Here is a 23,232-nt window from a genome sequence, read left to right as displayed (position 1 = left end):
TTGAGCAAAAGCAAAATGAGAGAAGCTATGAAGAAACTATTTAGCTCTTGGTTGGTCTTTTGGTAGTTTTCTATGATCTACTGCCTTTTCAAATTATGGTGAGTTCAAGGATGGGCAGGAAGACAACAGTGAAAAGAAATTGTAGTGGTGTCCTAGACACACTAATTATGCCCAAAGTTCACTGAACGATGTAGACTTTATTGTTCCATGTTGGAGATTCAAAGTTGAACCCCAGTCCCGTTCAAACAGCAAGCACAGATAGGTAGAAGGATATTAACAGGATAACTAAATAACAAACCAGACCCAAACCATTTCCAGACTGTGTCCACTTCTCTATTCTAACCACATGCATATTCACATGGAGATGATACTCGAATGATTCAGAGTTATACACATATCATGCTGTTACACAGAAGATGTGTAAGTGGGATTCACATTTGTCCTCAACTATTTAAGTGACTCTCCAGTAGAATAAAATATACCCATGCTGTTGTAAAAGAAAAAAGGGCTCTTAATTATTAGTAGAAATAGAAAGCTTTGGATTGTATATCCTTTAGCGAGTATAAAACAGATGTATGCTTCTAAAAGTGAAATGTTTGCAAAGAATATGGAAAATATCCAGTTCATCAGCTTGTATGTGCATTTGCTTTTAACTTCTATAAGTGACAAAGAAGAACATGGCTTGCCATAATCCTTCTACTCAAAAGATCAATTACACTGAATGGTGCCTGTGCATTTAAAATCACTGAGAGCAAATCGTAAGTATTAGGCAAAGCAAATTGACTCAACCACACAGCCTCCTGGGAGCAAGTACATTTGTTTGAAAACAATATTTCTTAAGTAAATGTATAGCCAATGAAAGGTATTGGATTGATAGTTCTGAAGATCTGATCTTCTATTTCACTACAGTGAAGGCCACAGCAGTGCCAGCTCCCTGTGTCTCCATATGAGCAAGCCTCAATCATTTTCTGAACGGACCACCTTTAGGGTACAAAGATGAAAAGCTGCTTCTGAGCCTAGCAATTTCTGCCGAGAGTGCCAACTATAAGCCATTGTGACAGGGAGCAGCCACAGCCTGGAAGCTAGACGCAGACCCCCAACCAGATCTAGGATGAGGACAACTTACAATGACACTGAGGTGGGCTGCTGTGTGACCAAGGATGCAGAAGAAAAAAACTTCTGTAATTGCCACTTTCCAAGCCAGCCATCTCTACAACCTCAAACACTCATCACTGGCATCTAAAGCTACAGGATTTCCCAGAAAAAACAAATGAATGCTGTGCGTGCACATCCTATTTAAGCCTGGCGCCACTGAGGCTGGCAAAAAATGGAACTCCAGGAACTGTAAAGCCTTTTCCTTCTAGATATGCCTCCTCTTCCGCTCTCCTGCGTCTGACCTGCCAAACACATTTTTCTGCATGTCCAACCCCAACTGTGCTGGAGAAAAATTAATAAGTGGGAAGTAAGAAGGATAAAAAAGATGTAGTTCTAGTACACAAAATCTTCCAGACATGATATGAGCATACAGAACTGTATCATTTACTTAAAGGAACTGGTCTATCTAGCAACAATGTTTATAAAACCACTTTCTTTCTTTTTTTTAATTGTACTTTGCAAATGACTTCCCATTGAAGATAAAGTTTCATTAAAAGAGAAAAATACTTACAGTATGAGAGGAGTCCATATGAAAAAAAAAGAAAATACAATCCAAATCATTTAGATATCAAAGAGCCAAGATGATGATACAGAGTACTGTAATGTGGTAACATTGCTATGACTCCTAACAGTTGATCTTTAAAATAATATTTCTTTTTTTTTCTCTAGGTACTTTCCACAATCTGGGATTTCCTCTCTGGCATCGACCTTTGTCTCACCCTGCACCACAGGAATTTTTCCCATGCTTGACAATCCTATCTCCATATTTGGAGATTCCAGAAATGTGTTTCTTCTTGCTTCTTCTGTTAAGAATTTATACAGTCTAACAGAACTTTTGTTAGGAATTTATAGTCTAAGAGAGAACCCAGCTATAATATTAATAACACATCTCCTAGTAGAGTTGTAAGATCATTCTTGAAGTTTGAATTGTCACCTTGCATAACATAAATCGTTTTCCTACCAGATTAATTATTTAAGTTCTTAACTTTTTTGTTTTAAAAAACTTTCAAATTTATAGGAAGAGTTGCAAGAATAGTACAAAGAACTCCCACATAGACTTTGCCCAGATTGATTAGATTCACAAATGCTGCCACATTTGCATCTCTGTCTCCACACACACCCACACACACACACACACTCAAACACACACATCTTTCCTGCTCTATTTGAAAGTTGGTTCTAGACATCATGCCCTTTCAACTTTCAATTCTTCAGCATGTATTTGCTAAAAACAAGTATATTAGCTTAGCTAAGCACAGTGCAATTACAAAAGTCAAGAAATCTAACTGACATAATCAATATTCAAATATAACCTGCAATCCATATTTCTACAATCCATTTTCAAATTTTATCACTTGTGCCAATAATATCTTCTATAGATAATATTTCTCCTAATCCAGGATCCAGTACTGAATTGCATATTGCATTTAGTTGTCATGTCTCTTTAATCTCCTTTAATCTGAAACAGTTTCTCAGCCTTTGACATTTTTGCCCACATAGATATTCTCTATTCTCCATTCAGCAGTCAACATGATCAGATCATATCAATCCCTTCTCAAATCCCTCCAGAGATTGCCCACCAAACTTAAAACAAAATTCTACCCTCCCTCTCTCCATCAGTCTCCATATCATTGACCTACTTTATTTTTCTTCACAGCATTATCAGATGTTACAGGATAGACAGATTAGATAGATAGATAGATAGACAGATAGATAACCTGGCTGTTTCTCCTATTATAGATAGATAGACAGATAGATAATCTGACTATTTCTCTCAATAGGAGAAAGGAGAAATTTTGCTCATTTATTTATTAATTTCTTCCCTGTGGCTAACAACTTTGTTTATCTTGTTCATTACTTATTACCAGTGACTAGAACTGTGTCTGGCATGTAGTAATTCTTCAATACATTCTTGTTAAATAAATTAATAAATTATTATCAGATTGCTGAAAGAATAATTAAGGTATCTAGAAGTCAGTGGAATTCACTAAAAATATGAGAATTATAAAAATTAAATTTATGTGTCTTTGAGGGCAGATATAAACAGGACGGTGGAGAGAGCAAACAAGGTAACAACTTTTCCAAGAAAAAAAATACTCTCCTTAGGCAAAACTATGGAAGGAGAAAAAGATCAGCAGTTGCCAGGGGATGGTGAGGAGGTGGGAGAAGGGTTGAATATGCAGAGCACAGAGAATTTTTAGGGCAGTGAAAAGATGCTGTACGATACTATAATGTTAGATACGTGTCATTATACATTTGTCCAAATACATAGAATGTGCAACACCAAGAGTGAACCCCAATGTCAATGATGAACTTTGGGAATAATGATGTCAATGTTGGTTCACTAGTTGTAATAAATGTACCCGTCTAGTGGAGGATGTTGATATGGGGACGCTATGCATGTTGGGGGGCAGGTGATAAATAAAAAATCTCTGTATCTTCCTCTTAATGTTGCCATGAACCTAAAACTGCTCTAAAAAAAAATGTCTTTAATAAAATACTCTTCATGGTGAAATACTGAAGGCAGATTGTAAGCAGTGAGATCAAAAGTCAGGATCAACTTCTAGCTTTCTAAGAATAATTTAGTTTAGACTGAAGATTGTAAAAGCATAACAAGCAGCTTTAATATGGACATTTCAAGTGTTATGTACCCTCTGGGAGTGGTAAAAGGAGTCTCACTAGTGAGATTCATGCAGCGGAATTAATATAGACCCCTGCATGTCCCTGCTCTTTGATTAACAACTACGGTTCTTGGTCTCTGCTTTTTCTCATTCATATGTTGTTCATAGATTTATTTTTATAAAATGTTCAATTTACATTAAAGATGCAATAATAGTAAAGAATATTCATATACGCTTTCCTTTTTTCTCCATTTGCTTTTGTGGTTCCTCTCTCAAACCCTTATTATTCTCTTTCTGAATATATACTATATATAATCATCTTATTATGCTCTTAAAGATTACCATTCTGGATAATTACACCATGTAGATTCAGGTTGTCTTTTATTTCCAAATGTTCTCTTGGATTGCAATTTTAAATACTCATTCTGTTCCATTTTCTTGTTTTTCTTCTTCAGGGACTCCAGTTATTCATATGGTGGCTCTTCTTTGCCTTTCTTCCATTTCAGCCTCTTTCCCTCTCACCCTCATCACTTGTTTCTTTGGATCATTGTCATTCTCTTCATTGTTCTCCTGCCTTTCTTCAGTGTCACCTATTTGATTTTCCTTCAAATCTATTCTCTCTTTGACACCTTATAATTTAATCTGTATTGGTAAAAAATAAATGAATAAATAAAGCCAACCATTTTATTCTATTTCTTTCCTAAGTTCAATCAATTTTCATTTCATTTCTTCTTGGGTTTTGGTCCATTTCTGATCTTAGTTTTTGAATTTATGAATCAAAGTGTTTTCCATAGTCCACTGTGCTTGAAGCTACTTAATTCCATTTAGAATACCATGTTACAATATTCTTCTGCTTCACATTTACTCTTCAGAGAGGAATTTCCATCCACTGAGGTGTTTAGATTTTTCCATTCTGTTTTGGTCTTAACAGCGGTTTCACATAGTGATACTGATGATATTCACACATTCAGCAGACAGGATCCACAACGAGCGGGTTTATAGGATCTCTTGTTCAAGAGCGCCCCCTCCTGTCAGAGTCATGAAGTGCAGTTTCTTTAAAATTTGGCTTTTGGTGGAGGTCGGTGGAGGAGTGGTATGTCCATCAATGTTTCAGGTTTCTTTTGTCTTGTGGTATTCTAGATCTCCCCATCTTGCCTCTTTTTCTTTCACCAAAAGACTCGAAGGGGTGCCCTTCCCTTACCTGCAACCTTGTTCATCCCTAGAAGCACTGCTTTTCCACAGCCACTCCCTGTGCTATTTCAAGTCCCTTCATTTTAAGTTGGTGCTCTTATCTACCTGGATACTTTTTCCATATTTTCACACCTAGATAAACTTTCTCTTTCTGAGGGTGATTTTCATACAATTTCATTTCATTCCCTTTGCACACGATCCCTTTTCTCTTCCCCAGTTTCTCCAAAAACCATTCACCATCCTCAAAGCTTGCAATGGGAGCTCACCAGGCAGCTGTACTAAAAATGAATGTTTATTTTTCTACTTCAGTAACTAGCATTTGCACTGTCCCCTCGCTTCTAGTTATGCTGAAGGTGAGGGATTTCTGTGGTTCAATTGGCTTCTTATTGATTTGTACAGTTTTTTGAAAGCTATACAAGGAATTGAGATTTGGGCAGCAGCAATTAATTACTTCAGCTTACTGTAAGTTGCTCATTTATAATTCTTAACTAGGTATTTCTTCTTTATGTCTGAAATTAGGTTTCTGGTTTTGCCCTTTTAATCCTGTAGTGGATGTTGTAGTGGATACTATTGTGCTCCACCCATGTCCCCTTTTCAGGGCTGAGGCTCTTATTGCCCCAGCTGCTGGGCATTCTTGTTGCTAACTATTTACAGCTGTACCTCTCACTAGGCCAGACTCTTATCCAATGTTACACAGCCCCCTCCAGGATAAAGCCAAGTAGCTAATAGCTGGCTGATACAAAGACACAAAGGGTGGCCCCCTTTGCCTTAATTTGTGACAATTCCAAAGAGCATCCCAGCTCCAGAACTCCCTACAGGATAAGCTGAGGTCTCAGTCATAACTGCATTGCAGATGAGCTCTGCCTGCCCAGTCCTACCTTCCTCACTTCCTTACAGGTATATATCCAAGTGCACTCTTCCATATACCTTCTGCAAACAAGCCTCTAGATCAGGGTGTTTTTAGGGTATCCAACCCAAGACAATCGTCATAAAAACTTTGTATTGACTTATGAGACAGGCACTGTTGAAAATCCATTGAATATATTGTATACATTCCCTTAATTCTTGCAAGGAAACTGTGAGAAGGATATTGTTATTATCATCTTCATATCTCAGATGAGAAAAGAAAAATCATAGAGAAGACAAGTACCTTATAAATGGTCAAGGCAGGATTTGAATACAGGTACTCTAACTTGAAAGCCCATTCTCTTATCCACTTCACTCCACAGGTTCCCACACTGGCGTGGCATTCACTCCTTCTCTGGCATGATACTTTGGCAGCCCTTTCCTTGCTTGAATCTTTCTTTTTTTTTTTTTTTTTTTTGAGATGGAGTCTCACTCTGTCGTCAGGCTGGAGTGCAGTGGCACGATGTCAGCTCACTGCAACATCCAACTCCCTGGTTCAAGCAATTCTCCTACCTCAGCCTCCCGAGTAGCTGGGATTACAGGCACAGGCCACCACGCCCAGCTAATTTTTAATTTTTGCATTTTTAGCAGAGACGGGTTTTCACCATGTTGGCCAGGATGGTCTCGATCTCCTGACCTCGTTATCTGCCCACCTTGGCCTCCCAAAGTGCTGGGATTACAGGCGTGAGCCACCGTGCCTGGCCTTCCTTGCATCCGTCTAAGTTCTGCTGTGGAGCACAGCCTTCAAATCTATTCTCTCTTTGTCACCTTATAATTTCATCTGTATTTGTAAAAATAAAAGAGGCTGAGGCAGGAGAATTGCTTGAACCACATGACCACAAATATCAAGATGTTTTCATTTTTTAACACAAAATATTTTCACAAGTGGCTTGGCTATAATGTTAGTTGCTAAAGATGGAATCTGACCTTATGAATTCATCTTTCAAAGCTTTAGCATTATAAACAGAGACGCATGTTTGTAAATTCACCTTATTATCACTCAGCCCTGTCATAGGAATTGTGTTCATATGCACACATATATTAGCAGGTACACAATAGCAACCCCTTCTCTGTAGTTTTGTTTTTTATCTTACTTCCAAGTAATAACAATGATATTATCATATTTCCCAAAATTCTTACCTCCATCTTGAAATTTGCTTAATCTTTCAAAGTATGATGACATGGGGGCCTGTACAATGTCTAAAATAGCCAGAAGTGTTCTTGTTAGCCTTAATAACTCACTGAAACTATAAAATCCAAAGTATATAAGATTCCGAGCCAAGTGGACCACCTTAATAAAAAAAAAAAAGCGGGGAGGGGGAGGGTGAAAGAGTGGAAAAAAAATTGGGTACTGAAATAAACATTGGCTTTTTTATTATCTAAATTAGCACAGCAATTTCTAAACTTCCTAATTCTTTAACACCTAGGAATTAAAATACTTGCAAAAGCAACCACTTGAACTTTGATTTATTCAAGTCTAGAACTAAATCCAAGCAAGACTCAGAGTGCTTTAAGGTACTTAACAAAATTTACACTAGAATTATTTACATCCTAATTAAACATTAAGTAATTTAAGTCAGCAGGATGCCACTTAATAAATGGTTGCATCAATTAATTACTTTAATAAATGGCTATTATCCAAGAAATTTGCCCAGATATCTATGTTCCCTATGCTGCTTTGTGGTCTTGTGGATCGCACAGGACATTCCAAGTGCAAGAGTCTACCTCCAAGATGTGGCCCCAGTGCACAGTCCCCCCCTACCACACTGTATCAGAGTTGGTCCAAGTAACCAACAGAAGTGATGACATGTCACTTCCAAGATTAGATTACAGAAGACTGCAACTTCCATCTTGTACTCTCTCTCTCTCTCAGATGGCTTGCTCTGAGGAAGCCAGGTACCATGTCATGAGGACACCCAGGCAGCCTACAGAAAGGCCCACATGGCAGGAAGCTGAGGTGCCAACAGCCAGCAAGGAGGTGTGGCCACCAACAACCCCTCCAGTGACCTTAGAAACAGACTGTCCAGCCCTAGATGGCTGCAATCCCAGTCAACAGCTTGCTGGCTACCCCATCACAGACCCTGAGCCAGAACCACCCAGCTAAGCTATTCCCAGGTTCCTGACCCACAGAAGCTATGATAATGTTTGTTGCTTCAGGCTGCAAGTTTTGGAGTAATTTGTTATACACCAGTAGGTAGCTAATACACCAGTTATCAAGTAACAGCATCCTTTCTCTAGTTTTGTCACTACATCCCCAAACTGAAAGTATTTCAATTCAGTTCGGTGAAAATAAAAACATCTCCATAGAGATAAAAAGAAGTATCCAAACATTTTACAAAATATGCAAAACTGCCTTTCTTTATTACATGCAAAAAATCTTACACAAATGAAACAAAAAATCAAGGGAAATAGTAATTAATAGACAATTATAAATAAAATATTTTGTACTGGACATCAAAGCACCAAATCTATCTTCTAAAAATGGCAGAGAAGGCCGGGGGTGGTGGCTCACGCCTGTAATCCCAGCACTTTGGGAGGCCGAGGCAGGTGGATCACGAGGTCAGGAGATCGAGATCATCCTAGCTAACACGGTGAAACCCTGTCTCTACTAAAAATACAAAAAAATAGCCGGGCGTGGTGGCGGGCGCCTGTAGTCCCAGCTACTGGGGAGGCTGAGGCAGGAGAATGGCATGAACCCGGGAGGCGGAGCTTGCAGTGAGCCGAGATAGCACCACTGCACTCCAGCCTGGGCGACCGAGTGAGACTCTGTCTCAAAAAAAAAAAAATGGCAGACAAAATAATACCTTCATGAACTAAACTACCCAGTTACCAAAACATCCTAAATATTAGAGGGAAAAAGTACCTCAAATGTCAGTTTATTTTTTTCTTTATCCCCAAAAGGAAAGGGCTGGTTTACAACTTCTTTCAAATATTCTTCAACAAATTCCATTGTCAGGGCAAATTTCCTCTTCATATCATTTCTGGAAGAGTCTGTTATAGAATCATATCTGGAAATACAGAAAGAAGATAACGCAAGTTAAACTGATTACAATCATTTAAAAATAGGAAAACACACGTAGTTTCCTGGGTGCATGATCTTGGATAAATTAGTTAGCTTTCCTAGAGGCTGGGTCCTCATCTGTAAAATGGGGCTGTTGTGAAATGAGTTAGCACGTGTAAAGCAGTTATGTCAGTCTACCACAATATTAAGTACTTAAAATTCTTGCTCATTACATCAATATTATTTACTGTTTTCTAGAAAGTGCCTTTATTACCACTGAGAGTTATCATTTCACCCTTCAAAACGAGTATCTTATTTGCATTTAGAAGATTAACAACCCAAGACAGGATACACAAATGCCTTTCCACATGTTTCATTTCAAAACTGTAGACATTTGATGTGGAGTTCATCTGATGAATTCCAAAGCCTCAAGACCTTTTTCCAAACATACTCATGAATTGTGATCTTTGTGGGGATTTCTGTCCAGAGCCTGGCATAGCGAACAGGCACCACGGACTCCTGGGGATCCCGGTCAACGTGCATGTGGAGCATGAGGCGACAGAAGGACGCTCGGAGGTCGAACGGCAGGCTCTCATCCGACACACACCGCAGGATCAGGTCTACAGACAGCTGTGTAGAAATCTGGTTTATGGCCAGATACTGGCGATCCAAGCACATCCTTGCAAAGAGGTTTAGCTGGTACCTTAAAAATGGTAAACATATTACATTATTGTCTTATCTCAAGGAAATCTTTAAACGTCATAGTACCAATGAGTATCTATGTTTAAGACACCTGTATTTCCAAGCATTCATGATATTGGAGTCAAACTCTTGATTGTAGTATGTTAACCATTAAGATCAAATGACAAGACATATATGAAACTGTCTCTATGTCCCTTCAGTTACAATACCTCTTACTTGTTTCAGCAAAATGTGTCTGCTGGAGAGTGTCACTAGGCACTCCATTCTGGGTTTCCTAGAATGACAAATACTGCACTCAGGCTGAAGGCTATGGGTAACAGCTCACATGAAACCATCTCTCTCCACCTTCGCCAGCCTTACTCAGCTTCTGGCTCTAGTGTCTACACTCCAGGTTTTGCCCCACTCAGTTCCCAAACCAAAAGTGATCAGTCCAAATGGCATGAGTCACTTGGCTTATCAGCCCAGTTTTGAGATTAAGAATTAGCCTTTGATTTGGTTGCTATAGCTGTAGAAACCAGGGAGCACAAAGCGTCATCTGTCTTTGTCTGATTCTTGCCATTTGGGCCCAACTTGGCCCCAAGGCTTCTGCCTTGGGTTTCTATACCTGCAACTCAAAGATGCCAGCTAGGTTCTTGCTCCCAATATATTGACCACCAGGAACTGCCTTCAGTACTTCCACTGCCATATTCCGGGGCTGAACTTTCGTTAAGTACAGGCACCAGTTTCTCTTAGGCTCTAGGTCACCACATATTCATAATCCACTCTATACTAAACTACTGGCTTACTTGCTCTGAGCTACTCTTGTAGCCAGATCAATTCCTTAGCTCCATGTCTATATCCCTCTCAACTCCATCACCTAGGTCCTAACATGTCTCTCATCTGCCTCCACTCTACTCAATATGAGGACAAAGCCTTTGGCTGCACAATAATTCCAACCTAGTGAGAAACCAGGAAATTACAAGTGGTGTATGCAGAAAATATAAATGTTAACTTTTATTTTGAATATTTTAAACAATACTAAATATTTCAGCTACCCTAGTTCTGACATGACTTTTAAAGTTGCCTCTTCATAGATACCTAACTAGTGGCTACAGAGAACCAGTTCTCAATTAATATGTGAGACTGAGAATTATTGTAAGATTGTCTATAATACTTAACCTGTAATAGGTAAGAACTTCTAAGTCAGCTTTGGTGCCTTCTTTTGCCTCTTGAGCAAGGTGCCTGATAGCTTTGCCATGAGGTTCCTTGTTGCTGTCAATCCAATAGAGCCAAACTTCTTCATCATCAATGTCATCCGAAAGGATGGAGCTCTCCATGGGGTTGTCTGCTTGCATTGAGACCACCCTTCAAATAAATAGCACATACAAAAATCTACTAAAAAGTACACTTGTAAATATGACAAAGAATTACAGTGCTTACAAATAATCAACAGGAAAATGATGCATCCATTATCTGGGCTTACTTAGTTTGAATGAGAATGTCTGCATTGCCTGGACTCAACATAAATTTACAGATGAGTTCTTGAGTTACAGGGATAGCGGTGGTATTAGACACACACAGATCTGACAAATAATCCAAAAACCTGGCAAAAGAAAAAAATTAAATGGAATATGAAGACAAAGCATTTTATAAAAGCATCACAATAAAGACATAATTTGGAATATAATAAAATAAACTTATTATATGTTTTAATATTATTTCCACACAACATTTGTCTAATGTGTTGTTTATCTGCTGCATCATTAGAAACAAATTAAACATACAATTCTTTTTATTTAATACAAGTCTTGTTTCAAAAAGGATGTGTTTGCTTCTATTTATTTTATGATATTCCGCCCACAGCACCGTGACTTATGTTTAGAAAATCATTCATCTCCCCTAAAGTGAGTCTCCCCAGAGCTGAATATCAAAACAAAGGCAGATCAAAGCTAATGCTGTACTGAACAAAAGAGAAATACAGCACACACCTAATGAAAATTACTATGACCTGGTCAAGTCAGAGTACCATTTCTACCTTCTAGCATTTATTTGCTGTGCTAATTAGCTAAGGAAACATTGCCAATTGGCTTGACTTGTCTGCACTCATTTCTTCAAGATAAGGCAGCATGGTACAACAGAAAAAGAGCTTGATGTGAAGTCAGAAACCCTTGATTTACCTCGTATTCTATTCCTATCAGGGTACGCTTGGGCAAGTTGCTCACTCGGCTTCTATTTTCTCATCTCTAAAATGGGGATAATACAACCAGTGTATCTCATACAAGTGTGCAAGGATCTAAATGAGATAATGTATATGAATGTATTTTGAGAAACCATAAAGTTCTATAAAATCATGAGGATTCAGAGTGAAAATCAATCACACTTAAGTATGTCTACAAAGGGCTTTGATCTCTTATGAGGTAATAACTCTTTATTATATACAATTATTATAGCAAAAAGCCCAACATAGTTCGTCCATAAAAGTTAGTGATGTGAAAGAACTCTAACTTTTAAAAGTTCTAAAAATAAAACATAAAGCCGCAATCTCCACTAGAAAAGAATACCGCATGAATCATTTCAAACCTTGGCTCCCGATTTCTCCTGAGTAAACTGACAAATGTTTCTATTTCTTTTGCTGTGATATGTTTCTCTAGTAGTTTTCTGTTGTTGTGCAACAAAGCTGTGATAGTATCTTCTGCCAAAATATCATAGCCAATCTGGGACTGCATGACACAGAAATTCTTAGCAATATATTCCTGCAAAGAAGAAAGGCTGTCAGAATACACTGCCAAACAGCTTACAAATAACAGGTTCTATTAGGGTCAACAACATTGATTAATTTATTCACAACAGAAGGTTCACTAAAAATTTTCTCAAAAGAAAAGCGAGTAAATTTTTCAATAAATAGAGCTTTTTGAGGAAAGATATGAAAACATACTGGCATATACGTTTTTGAACTTCTACTAAAAAATTATACACCTAGAAATAATTATCAGTATAGTTATTTTGGAAATACCTATTTCCAAAGTGGGAAAAATAAATCTAATTAAAGTAAGTTTTTATGACACAATAACTTTGGATTTCATCAGTCTAACAGAGGCTAAGTGGAAAAAATAAATCTAATTAAAATAAGCTTTTATGACACAATAACTTTGGATTTCATCAGTCTAACAGAGGCTTTTCTTCTATCTCTTACTTAAAGTCATAGCCAATGATTTGGGCATAATTATAGAAAAGAAAATGACTGCCTGATATTTCATTCATGAGACATGAGATCTGGGTTGTTACCTGAAGATCCTAGATGGACTTGGATTGATTCCTTTTCTGTGAATAGGCTAGAATGATCTGTAAGATCTTTTCTTTAAAATAATGGTAAAATGTCATATACTTTTTATCTTTAAAAAGCCACCAAACAGGGCAATGTGATTAATCACTTTATTGATTAGATCCATTCGCCCAATAAATGCTTCTTGAAGGCCTATGCTGAAGAAGTGACATTTGAGCTACGATGGGAATGAAGAGAACGAGGCAGCCATTGGAAGACCTAAAGGGAAGCCATCTAGGCAGTGGGAATAGCCAGTGCAAAGGCCCTGAGGTAGTAGAACCAAGCTTGTGTTCTATCAACAGAAGGTGGCCATTGTAGCTAGGCAGTGGTAAGGGGCAGAAAGCAAAGTCGAAGTTTGAGAGGTAGGTCAAAAGAATCCTTGTGAGCCATGGTAAAGGGCAAAGAGGTTGTGCTAAAAGTAAGAGAAAGCCACTGGGGAGGTTCAATCATGTTATTGTTTGACCTACTCCTTATTCATCACACTAATTTTCCTATATCCCAAACCACTATTGTTCATCTCCCACGTTCTATCTACAAGCAGCACAGCTCACACTGCCATGGGACTGGTGAGCTTCTCCCCCTTCCACCATGAAAGGTTCTTACTTTGATTCCTTGGGATTCTCCCTGGAAATGTGTCTTTGTTTCTCTGACGAGACGATTGATTAGAAAGTGGTTTTGCCTTAGGTAAAATTTACTGGAATGTACCTATTCCTTGAAAATGATATTGGTTGCACAAATCTAATTATATGCTAAGCAGCATTTTTGTGGCCCTTCAGAATGATGGCTTTGTGTATTGGGTAGCCAGTTAAGTAAAGTAAATGTCTTCTGTTACTATATCATTTTAAGGATACATATTGATTTATACACTTTCATGACTACTGTAGTCATACTCTGGTATAAGGCAAACATCCAAAGATGTTAATAAATAACTAAATGAAATTAGAGGTGGTATCAAATTTTATAAATAGTAATAAATAGATCTTCAATATTAAATATATGGGTGAGTGTTAAGTCACAAATGAACTTCCTATTAGGACTATAACATATAGGTGAAGATAAAGAAAAACAAAGTAATTATAGCCATAATACTATATAATATATACTACATAATAATGATAATATAGAACATTTTAAAATGTTCTAAAAAATCAGAAAGCTGCTTTATGCTTACTACCAAGCATTCTTAACTCAATAGAAATGAGAAAAACATTTCTCAGCTATCACTGAGATTCAATTAGAACACACAATAGAAAGGGAAGAAAAATAAAATATAACCCTTAACAAATGCTGGGGATTCTTTATTCCTTTATCATCTATGCTCTAACTCTATGCTCCAAAGAAACCCAGAAGGGAGGTCCCTAAAGTGCATAAACATGTACCTGAAAGGAGTGATATGACTAGGTAGGGGTGTGGGGGGGGGGGGTGGGAGGGAATGGGCACGTGCACGAGCGCACACGTGTGTGTGTGTGTGTACGCACACACTGATCCCTGGCCAAGACTGAGAGGGGAGTGAGAAAGAACCATGTGTGCCAGACCTTGAGAGACAGAACTGACACCAGGTAAGACATGTCGCCCAGGGAACCTACTACTGACTAGCAGAATAACCAAATCCAAAGTGAGCTGGCTCCCTGCCATCCCGAAGCACAGGGCTATAGAAAAGGGAAGGGGCCCCAAGTACCCTTCCAAAGGCTGACAGCCATCAAGGAGGGTGCACATCATGGGACCTGATGGGCCTGAGGGCCCTGCGTAGCCTCTCTAGACCTGTTAGGTATTTTTTCTGTTAATGTCAATCTCTATAATACAGCACTGCTCGTACGGGTGAAGTGGTGACCAGTCTCACAAGTGTATTTCTCCAAACCCAAGAAGAAAAATCAGAGCAAGGAGAAAACATTAAGCAGCCTCTCATTTCCCTTCCCCACTCCAGACCTCCACTAAAAACTCAGGGTCCGATACTGGGAGCATCCCCTAACACTGCCTCCAAGTGCTTGAAGGAAGGCCATTTAATGTCCTGCTACTTAATTCTTCTTCCAAAAAAATATGAACAACACTATCTACTTCATCTTGCCATCTTAAAGGAACCCAATGAAGTCTGAAAAAATAATTCTAGTGACAGCATTTGGATCAGCAAGAAGGGTGTTTATAACTAGGATTATATTAGACAATATTTAAGGATTTGTTTATATCACCCCTTGCTCTTACTCCTATTACTTGCCATATTATTTATCTTCTAGCTAATGTTTTTATATACTCTTTTCAGACCTTTCTTACTCTTCAAACAGAATTGTGAAGCCAAAACATTTTAATACAATCTTCCTCAAGCAAATCTTTTTTTCTTCCCCAAAAATGTTCAAACTACCAAGATGCAATAGTGTGATGATTCAGAGCCTGGGTTTGCATACTGGTTCCATTCTTAAACTAACACCTTGGACAAATTACTTAACCTCTCTGTGCCTCTATCCTTCATCTTAATTCAGTGTTAACTGAATTAATTCATGACAAGTATTTAGAACTGAGCCTGGTACAAAGTAAGCACACAATAAATACTACTAACTCTTCCCAAATAACCTCCACCTTCTAGGATTGACATCCTAGGCCCTAGTGGCTTAGCCCACCCTGCCCTTCCAGCCCTCTCCCACACCATCCTTCTTCATGGACCAAACTCGTCAATGAAACTTACAGTGATGCACTCTGCCCTCAAATGGATTAAGAGAAACCCTAATTTATCAAACAATAATTAATTTTATACAATTGTATGTTAGACATTTACATTATTGAACACATTGCAAAATATTAAGCTTGTGTTTTGTTTTGTTTTGTTTTTTATGAGGCAGGGTCTCATTCTGTTGCTCAGGCTGGAGTGTACTAGTGTGATCATAACTCACTACAGCCTCGAACTCCTAGGCTGAAGTGATCCTCCAGCCTTAGCCTCCTTAGTAGCTGGAACTACAGACACACACCACCATACCCAGGTATTTTTCGTTTTTGTAGAGATGGGGGCCTCGCTATATTGCCTAGGCTGGTCTAGAACTCCTGGCCTTGAGTAATCCCCCCACCTTGGCCTCCTAAAGTGTTGGGATTACAGGCTTGAGCCACACCACCTGGTTTGTATTTTTAAGATAAAAATGAGACTTAAGAGAAATTTCACTTATAACTGGCAACTGTTAGCTGTACCCCTAGATCCATCTGGGTTCCCTGACCTCAGCAGTTGCAAATATCTTAGGGGAAACATGTCCTTTCTAGCATCTATCATTCTCACTTCATAGATCTCTCTTCACAAATACCTCTTCCCGTACAATTTATGAAAATGATTCTCATCCTACCCAAAGGCTTCCTTCTCCAAGTATTCTTCCTTGGTTCCCAAAGCCACCACTGGGCTCTCCCTCTGGTGAATTCCCATAACTCTATCTTTTCTCTCTGTGTCTTTTCTTTGTCTCCCATCATATCTTTTCCACTAAACTATAACCTCTTTGGTCCATACACCGTGATGCTGTACCTCACATGTTCCTCAAGCCAAAAATGTTCCATTCCTCCTTACATAATAGATCCAGGATGTCCTGGCCACCAGGAGCCAATAACAGGCACATATTAGTACTCAGGACATCCTCCCCCAGTGATTCTAATTTCATATGGAAGAATAAAGCCATGTTCAATACAACTCAAAAATACTTACAAATCATTTTTATGTATTGCCCAACACAAAATATTTCATTTCAAAGTGAAATTTCCCATTCCTACTTTCTATGCTGTAGAATTATAACCAAAGAACCTTGCCCATACTTTACATATGAAACAGTTTAAAATGGGGGCTACCCTCTGACCTGATTTTTCCGGTAATCCTGCTGCGAGTGTCTCAGGACGCGGTAACAGAGCCGTAGCATGTACTTGTAGGGTGCATATCTTTGATCCCCCAGATCTTCAAGTCTCAGCATCGAGCCTTCTCCTGCTTTCTCTTTAAAGGGTGCTTTAAGAATTCCAAATACCTATCAGGAATAAAAACAGCCACCTATTCTGATGAATAAAATGTTTTGCAACCTTTTTTTTTTTAACAAATAAGAACATTGATTCAAAAAACACTTATATAAATTTGAGTATTAGAGTAAACGGGAAAAACAAAAGGATTTACGTTACAGGACCAACATATCAAGGATCAGAAAAGCACTGCCAAAAGGGTCACCTACATTGAGTGACAAAAACATTCTTTAAATAAAATGCTTAATTTTGTTTAGAAATCATATTTTATAAAATAAGACATATGAAGATGTTCAATTTCACCAAGTTACATGAACATATTCAGATGAACTAAAATGTAGCTTGATTTCTAGGGGCTTTATAATAAGTTTCTTCTATTATTTTCTATAACCTTTCAAAATCAAAATAATATAAAGAAAACATTTACTTTTCATTAAAACTGACATCAGAAAATGACTTCCAAACATTGCTTCTAAACTGCTTTATAAAAGAGTTAATTTACTGTTGTTTGTATACAAAGATGTGGCCAAATCGATGAACGTATCAGCATTCAAATGTGACAAATTAGGAGCCACACGGGCAGCTGGTGGCTCCCAGTAAGCCAGATTCTTGTAAGAAGGTTAGCAGTTAGGAAGCATTTAAAAAGCATTGAGGAATATAACTCTTTTCGGCAGCAAGACAGCAGGAGGGATCACCTGGAGATGAGCTGCTAGAATGAGGAAATTGTCTATGAAAGAGCAGTCAAGGGCATGAACATTAATACATGAAAGCAAAATAGAAAGGAATTATTCTTTGGAATTCATGAAATATGATATGAACTAAAGTTTCTTTAATAATTTTGTATTCACTAAGCCTTTAATTTTATATTTATCAAACAAAAATAAAATATTTGACATATGTTGGTTAAAATATTATTAATTAATCATCCAAGGTCCTAAAAGTCTTTGAAATCAAATGTTTTTATATAATAATTACTCAAAAAAAGTCCTATTAGATTTGCAACCTTTATTTTATTTGAGAAAAAAGTTGATTTTGTATTTTCAGACAATCAGCTACATATAATAACTAACATTATGTCTACTATTTTCCTTTCCCAAATCAATAAGAATATGTGTATCAAGAACATGATTTTTATGTTTTAAGTATCTTCCTTGAGTCTATACTTCATTAATGAAGAAACTCATTAATTTAAATAGCAATTAATAGAATAAAAATAATACATAAACGTAGGCATGTCCATATGTGCATATCATTAGGAAGTGAATCAATTTACTGACGTGTTATGAACAATTTCAAGAAGATGTAATACAGGAGCAGTTCTGTACTTTCAGGGAAGAAAACTAGAATACTGTACAGAGCACTCGTGAGCTGATGAACAGACTGCCCTACTTTCCCAGGGAAGAGAAGGAAAGAAGTAGGAAGCAGATGGAGATGGCACTTTCCAAGTTCACCTGGAAATTCTACCTAGGAATTTTTCCAACATATTTTCTGGAGATAGTCTGACTATGCAGGGTTTTTGGAGGTCCATGGTAGGCTGTCTCTACAATGGTCTCTGATATTCCTGCCTCCTGATATTCATAGCCTCATCGAATCCTCTCTCCTTAACTACGGGTTAGATTTATTAACCCATTTCTAACTAATAGAACACAGTAGAACTGATGTTACTTCTAAGATTACATTCTACAAAGATGGTAGCTTCCACCTGAGCGTCCTCTCTAGTTCTCTCTTGGATCCCTCGGTTCTAAGAAAGCAAGCTGCCTTGTCTTGAGGCACTCCTGAGAGATGCCTATGTGAGAGGGCTGGAAGGCAAGTCCTCTCTCAGTTGAACCTTGAGATGCCTGCAGCCCCAGCAAACACCTTGACTGCAGCCTGGTGAGAGACCCTGAGTGAGATCTGCCCATGTAAGCCACGCCTAGATCGCTACTCCACAGAAACTGTGAGACAAGAAGTATCTTGTTTTCAGCCACTAAGTTTTGGGATCATTTGCTTCATAGTAATAGATAACTAATACAAGGCCTTTCCTGATACTGTAATTCAGAAAATAAAATATACAAATTTAGTACATGAAAAAATTCACCTGTGCCAGTATGTTTTGTTCCCTCATCAATTTTTGACGCTCTCGGTTTGGCTTAGTGATAACCACATCCAGAACTTCTTGTCCATTATTAGGCACATCAGCAACAAAGAATATGAGATCTTCCAATAATTTGGTTACAAACCTATTACAAAATGAAAAGGAAATTTTACTTTACAGTGTGCTTAATTTTGGAAAATGTATAGATAGATGATAGGTAGGTAGGTAGAGATAGATAGATAGATAGATAGATAGATAGATAGATAGATAGATAGATAGATTTTTTTTTACTTTTTCTTCAGGAGTGGAACTCAAATCCATGGAAATTTCTTTTTATTAAATAATAAGAACTGAAACACTTGAAAACAAGGTGTTTTATAATAAAAAAAAGTATTTAATTGACAAAAGATAATCTCTAAGGCAGTTACTGTTTACCTAAACCTTTACAAAGAAAATTCCTTCTCCAACATCTCCAATCTCTACTTGCGCCTCCAGTTCTCATCAAGCGTTTGCAGACTATTATCAAATAAAGCCATGTGAGTCGCAACTACACACGAGTTGGTAGGATGACACCACCAGATGCCTTTCCACAACTGACTAGCAAAGCAGCATACTTCTGCTTAAGGGAAAACAGCTATACTAAATTCCTAAATTCCAATCCTTTTTCTTTCTTTTTTTACTGTTAACTCAAACTACATTTCCTAATCCTCGCCACATTTCAACTTGCCCAATGTACAGAACGGGAAAAACTTAAATGACCTATGAATAGAGACAGAGTAAGCAATCTGACACTCAAAATACTGGAAGTATTAAATGACCTATCAAAATCGTGAAATTCTAAACCCATACACCAATGTTCACTTTTAAATCTATATTTTGGTTATTATTACAACTATTACTTGAACTTCAGTGGCATGTAGTACAGGAAGTGTCTTGAAAGCCTTCCTCTCTTCACTTTTCTCCTCCTCTTTCCTCTGCCTGCTCTTTATCATTTTCCATTTGTGTTAGTCGATTGAGGGAGGGGGCAGGGGTTCAAGCTATTGCAAAAATGGGTAAACAGATGAGGAATCTGTATTGGAAGGGTCAAGGCATTTTTTAAATTGTATTAATGGTAAAGTACAACTTAATTACTCAATAAACACATACTTTTTTTGGTATAGACAAAAGCTGACCAACAAACAGTTAAATTAGCTTCATCCATATAGTGTTAGCATCTTTATTCGCTGTTATTAGCATGTGAATACAATGATGCTAATCATGAATACATTCATAAGAAAACTACATTTTAAGAGCTTCAACAATTCCAGGAAAGTATAGAATGTATTCAGTTGGAAAACATCTCTTTTCTTCTCTTTCAATACCTTTGGTAAGAAAACATCCTGATCCTATCTCCCGATTTATGTCTTGAAAGAGAATGCACTTCCTGCAGCCAAGTGGACACACCTAGAATCCATAATTTAGTCACCCAGAGAAATTTCAGTATACTTCCAAGGATCATAAACTCCATTCCAAAATTCCTGGGATTCTATGTTTTCTTGGTATGCCTATTTTAAATTGTAACCCAGTCTGTTTCTTTTGGAAAATTGTGTCTAACTGACAGGATTCACTGACATAGTTACATGTAATCTCTGAAGGCAGCCACAGAAACGTAAAACCCGTTTCACGTGCATCAAAATGTGGTGTGAATTTCTTTTGAAATTGTGATTTAATGTCCTCCAAATCATTCTGTTGCTCTTAAAACAAAACAAAACAAATTTGGAGCGGAGGTTACTTCAGCAAAATGAAAAAAAGTTGAACTTCAGTTTCTATATGCCCAATGCTTGCATAAATATTTGTATTTTATTTTTTAAATTGGTAAGATTCCTTTTCTCTTGCTGTTTCAATAACTATAATCAAATATTTAGATATCTAAGAAAGTAAAATTTTGTGAGCAACTACAGATCGCTCTGTTTCAAAGTCATTCAAATGCCCTGAAAATTGGTGACGGTTAATGGAATGATGACGACGAACATTAACAGTCTTGATTGCAAATCACGACATGTCAACCCTACATGTAAAGCCCACCTCTTCATGACAAGGCCATGGAAGCCAGGAAAAGCAACCTTCTCTTTTGACCTCTGAAACTGCTGAAACCTTTTTTTTGACCTTGCACCTCAAGCATCCCCTTTGTGGCAAAACAAAAAAGCTGGTTTGTTTTCAGTTTAGATCAAACTCTGATTCTATACTGGGCAGTGGGTAGCTCCTACTAGCTCACGCATTTGCTTTTTAAGCTTTATGGAAAATGAACAAAATAAGAAAAACACAGTGAGGAACAGGGATGATTTCAACTCTTGCAAGGTAAGAGGGACCAAAAACACATGATAGGGAAATAAACTAAACATATAAAACAGAGACAAACATATGGCTTCTCTAACCTCTTAAAGAAAACTTAAAGTTCAGTGGCCCTTATTTGGGCTTTGGCTGTGCAGTGGTAGCAGGAAACAATGGATACACATGGATAGGGCTGGACCCAGCCACCAGCAATCTCCATGATTAAAGTCTCAAATTACCAGAGAACATGGACTCTCAGCTCTCGATATCAGATCTGGCTCTGGCCTAGTTGAGGGAAGCCAGGTAGAAGCAAGCATAAAACTGATAGAGAAGACAAGTGAATGTAGAGAAAGGAAAAACAAAAATCTCCCACCTAAGAAAATCATGCATAGTAAAAGTCCAAAGCACATAAGGAAAGCTGACATTGAGGAAGATAGCCACCATACAGTATCAGGAGGCTACTCCACCATCAACAAAATCCGAGTAACAAAACAGTTTCAAAATAAGTTTTAAATGAGTGTGTATTCAGTCTTCAAAGAGATAAACAAAGCAATATATTAAAAAGACAACGTATTTTAAAAAGGCCAATATAAATGAAAAATAGGTGGATATACCAAAAAAAAAAAAAATCTGAGAGATAAAAATTATAGGCTGAGCACAGTGGCTCATGCCTGTAATCCCAGCATTTTGGGAGGTTGAGGCAGGGGAATTGCTTGAGCCCGAGTTCAAAATCAGCCAGGGCAACATAGTGAAACCCGTTTGCACAAAACAATTAAAAAATTAGTTGGTGAGGTGGCATGCGCCTATGGTCCCAGCTACTCAGGCAGCTGAGGCAAGAGGAATTGCTGAAATCTGGGAGGTCAAGGCTGCAGTGAGCTGTGTGATTGCACCACTGCATTCCAGCTTGGGTGACAGGGCAAGATCCTGTCTCAAAAAAAAAAATTATTATTATTATAATTATTTAAATAAAAATTTAACTGAAGAAGGAAAATTATTCTATATACATTCTAAAAATATTAATCTATAAGGCAGTATCAAAAATTGATCCAGATACTAGCAAAGAGAACTATTAAAAGGCAAATAATAAAAGGGAAGTTCAGAGAGAAAGAAGAGGAATTAAGAGGATCCAACATATATCTCATAAAAGTTCCAAAAGACAGAAAGGAGGAAAAAGACAAAGAAGCAATATTTGCAGGAAAACGGCTGAAAATTTCCAAGAATTGAAGGAAGAAATAAGTATTCAGATTAAAAGTATACCTTAAGTGTCAAATGAGAAAAAACAAAAATAAAACTCCTTTGTAAACACATCATGGTGAAACTTAAGACATCAAAAGCAAAGAAAAATAATCTATAAAATTACCAAGTCGGGGGAGGAGCCAAGATGGCCGAATAGGAACAGCTCGGGTCTACAGCTCCCAGCGTGAGTGAAGCAGAAGACCAGTGATTTCTGCATTTCCATCTGAGGTACCGGGTTCATCTCACTAGGGAGTGCCAGACAGCAGGCACAGGTCAGTGGGTGCAGCGCACCATGCGCGAGCCGAAGCAGGGCAAGGCATTGCCTCACTCGGGAAGCGCAAGGGGTCAGGGAGTTCCCTTTCCTAGTCAAAGAAAGAGGTGAAAGATAGCACCTGGAAAATCGGGTCACTCCCACCCGAGTACTGCGCTTTTCCGACGGGCTTAAAAAACGGCGCACCAGGAGATTACATCCCGCACCTGGCTCGGAGGGTCCTACGCCCATGGGGTCTCGCTGATTGCTAACGCAGCAGTCTGAGATCAAACTGCAAGGCGGCAGCGAGGCTGGGGGAGGGGCGCCCGCCATTGCCCAGGCTTGCTTAGGTAAACAAAGCAGCCTGAAGCTCGAACTGGGTGAAGCCCACCACAGCTCAAGGAGGCCTGCCTGCCTCTGTAGGCTCCACCTCTGGGGGCAGGGCACAGACAAACAAAAAGACAGCAGTAACCTCTGCAGACTTAAATGTCTTAAATGACAGCTTTGAAGAGAGCA

General features: G+C 38.2%; 1 protein-coding gene across 14 annotated transcripts in view; it reads right to left on the bottom strand.

Annotated features, from left to right (window-relative positions):
- Nucleotides 1-23,232, bottom strand: part of ITPR2 (inositol 1,4,5-trisphosphate receptor type 2) — a 499,386-nt gene that overhangs the window by 310,424 nt on the left and 165,730 nt on the right. For all 14 annotated transcript variants that reach the window (XR_010148345.1, XM_063786880.1, XM_016923764.4 and 11 more), the window contains 8 exons: nucleotides 18,924-19,065; nucleotides 16,696-16,857; nucleotides 12,136-12,308; nucleotides 11,039-11,158; nucleotides 10,735-10,920; nucleotides 9,326-9,577; nucleotides 8,737-8,881; nucleotides 7,014-7,164 (listed from right to left, as the gene is read on the bottom strand). Coding sequence is in view for 13 of the 14 variants with exons in the window: in XM_063786880.1 (XP_063642950.1) it covers nucleotides 7,014-7,164; nucleotides 8,737-8,881; nucleotides 9,326-9,577; nucleotides 10,735-10,920; nucleotides 11,039-11,158; nucleotides 12,136-12,308; nucleotides 16,696-16,857; nucleotides 18,924-19,065 (1,331 nt within the window). In the remaining variant the exon portion in view is untranslated. The remainder of the gene's footprint in view (nucleotides 1-7,013; nucleotides 7,165-8,736; nucleotides 8,882-9,325; nucleotides 9,578-10,734; nucleotides 10,921-11,038; nucleotides 11,159-12,135; nucleotides 12,309-16,695; nucleotides 16,858-18,923; nucleotides 19,066-23,232) is intronic.

The sequence above is a fragment of the Pan troglodytes genome, chromosome 10 (genome assembly GCF_028858775.2).
Source record: "Pan troglodytes isolate AG18354 chromosome 10, NHGRI_mPanTro3-v2.0_pri, whole genome shotgun sequence".
NCBI lineage: Eukaryota > Metazoa > Chordata > Mammalia > Primates > Hominidae > Pan > Pan troglodytes.
This window is presented reverse-complemented; position numbering and strand designations above follow the sequence as displayed.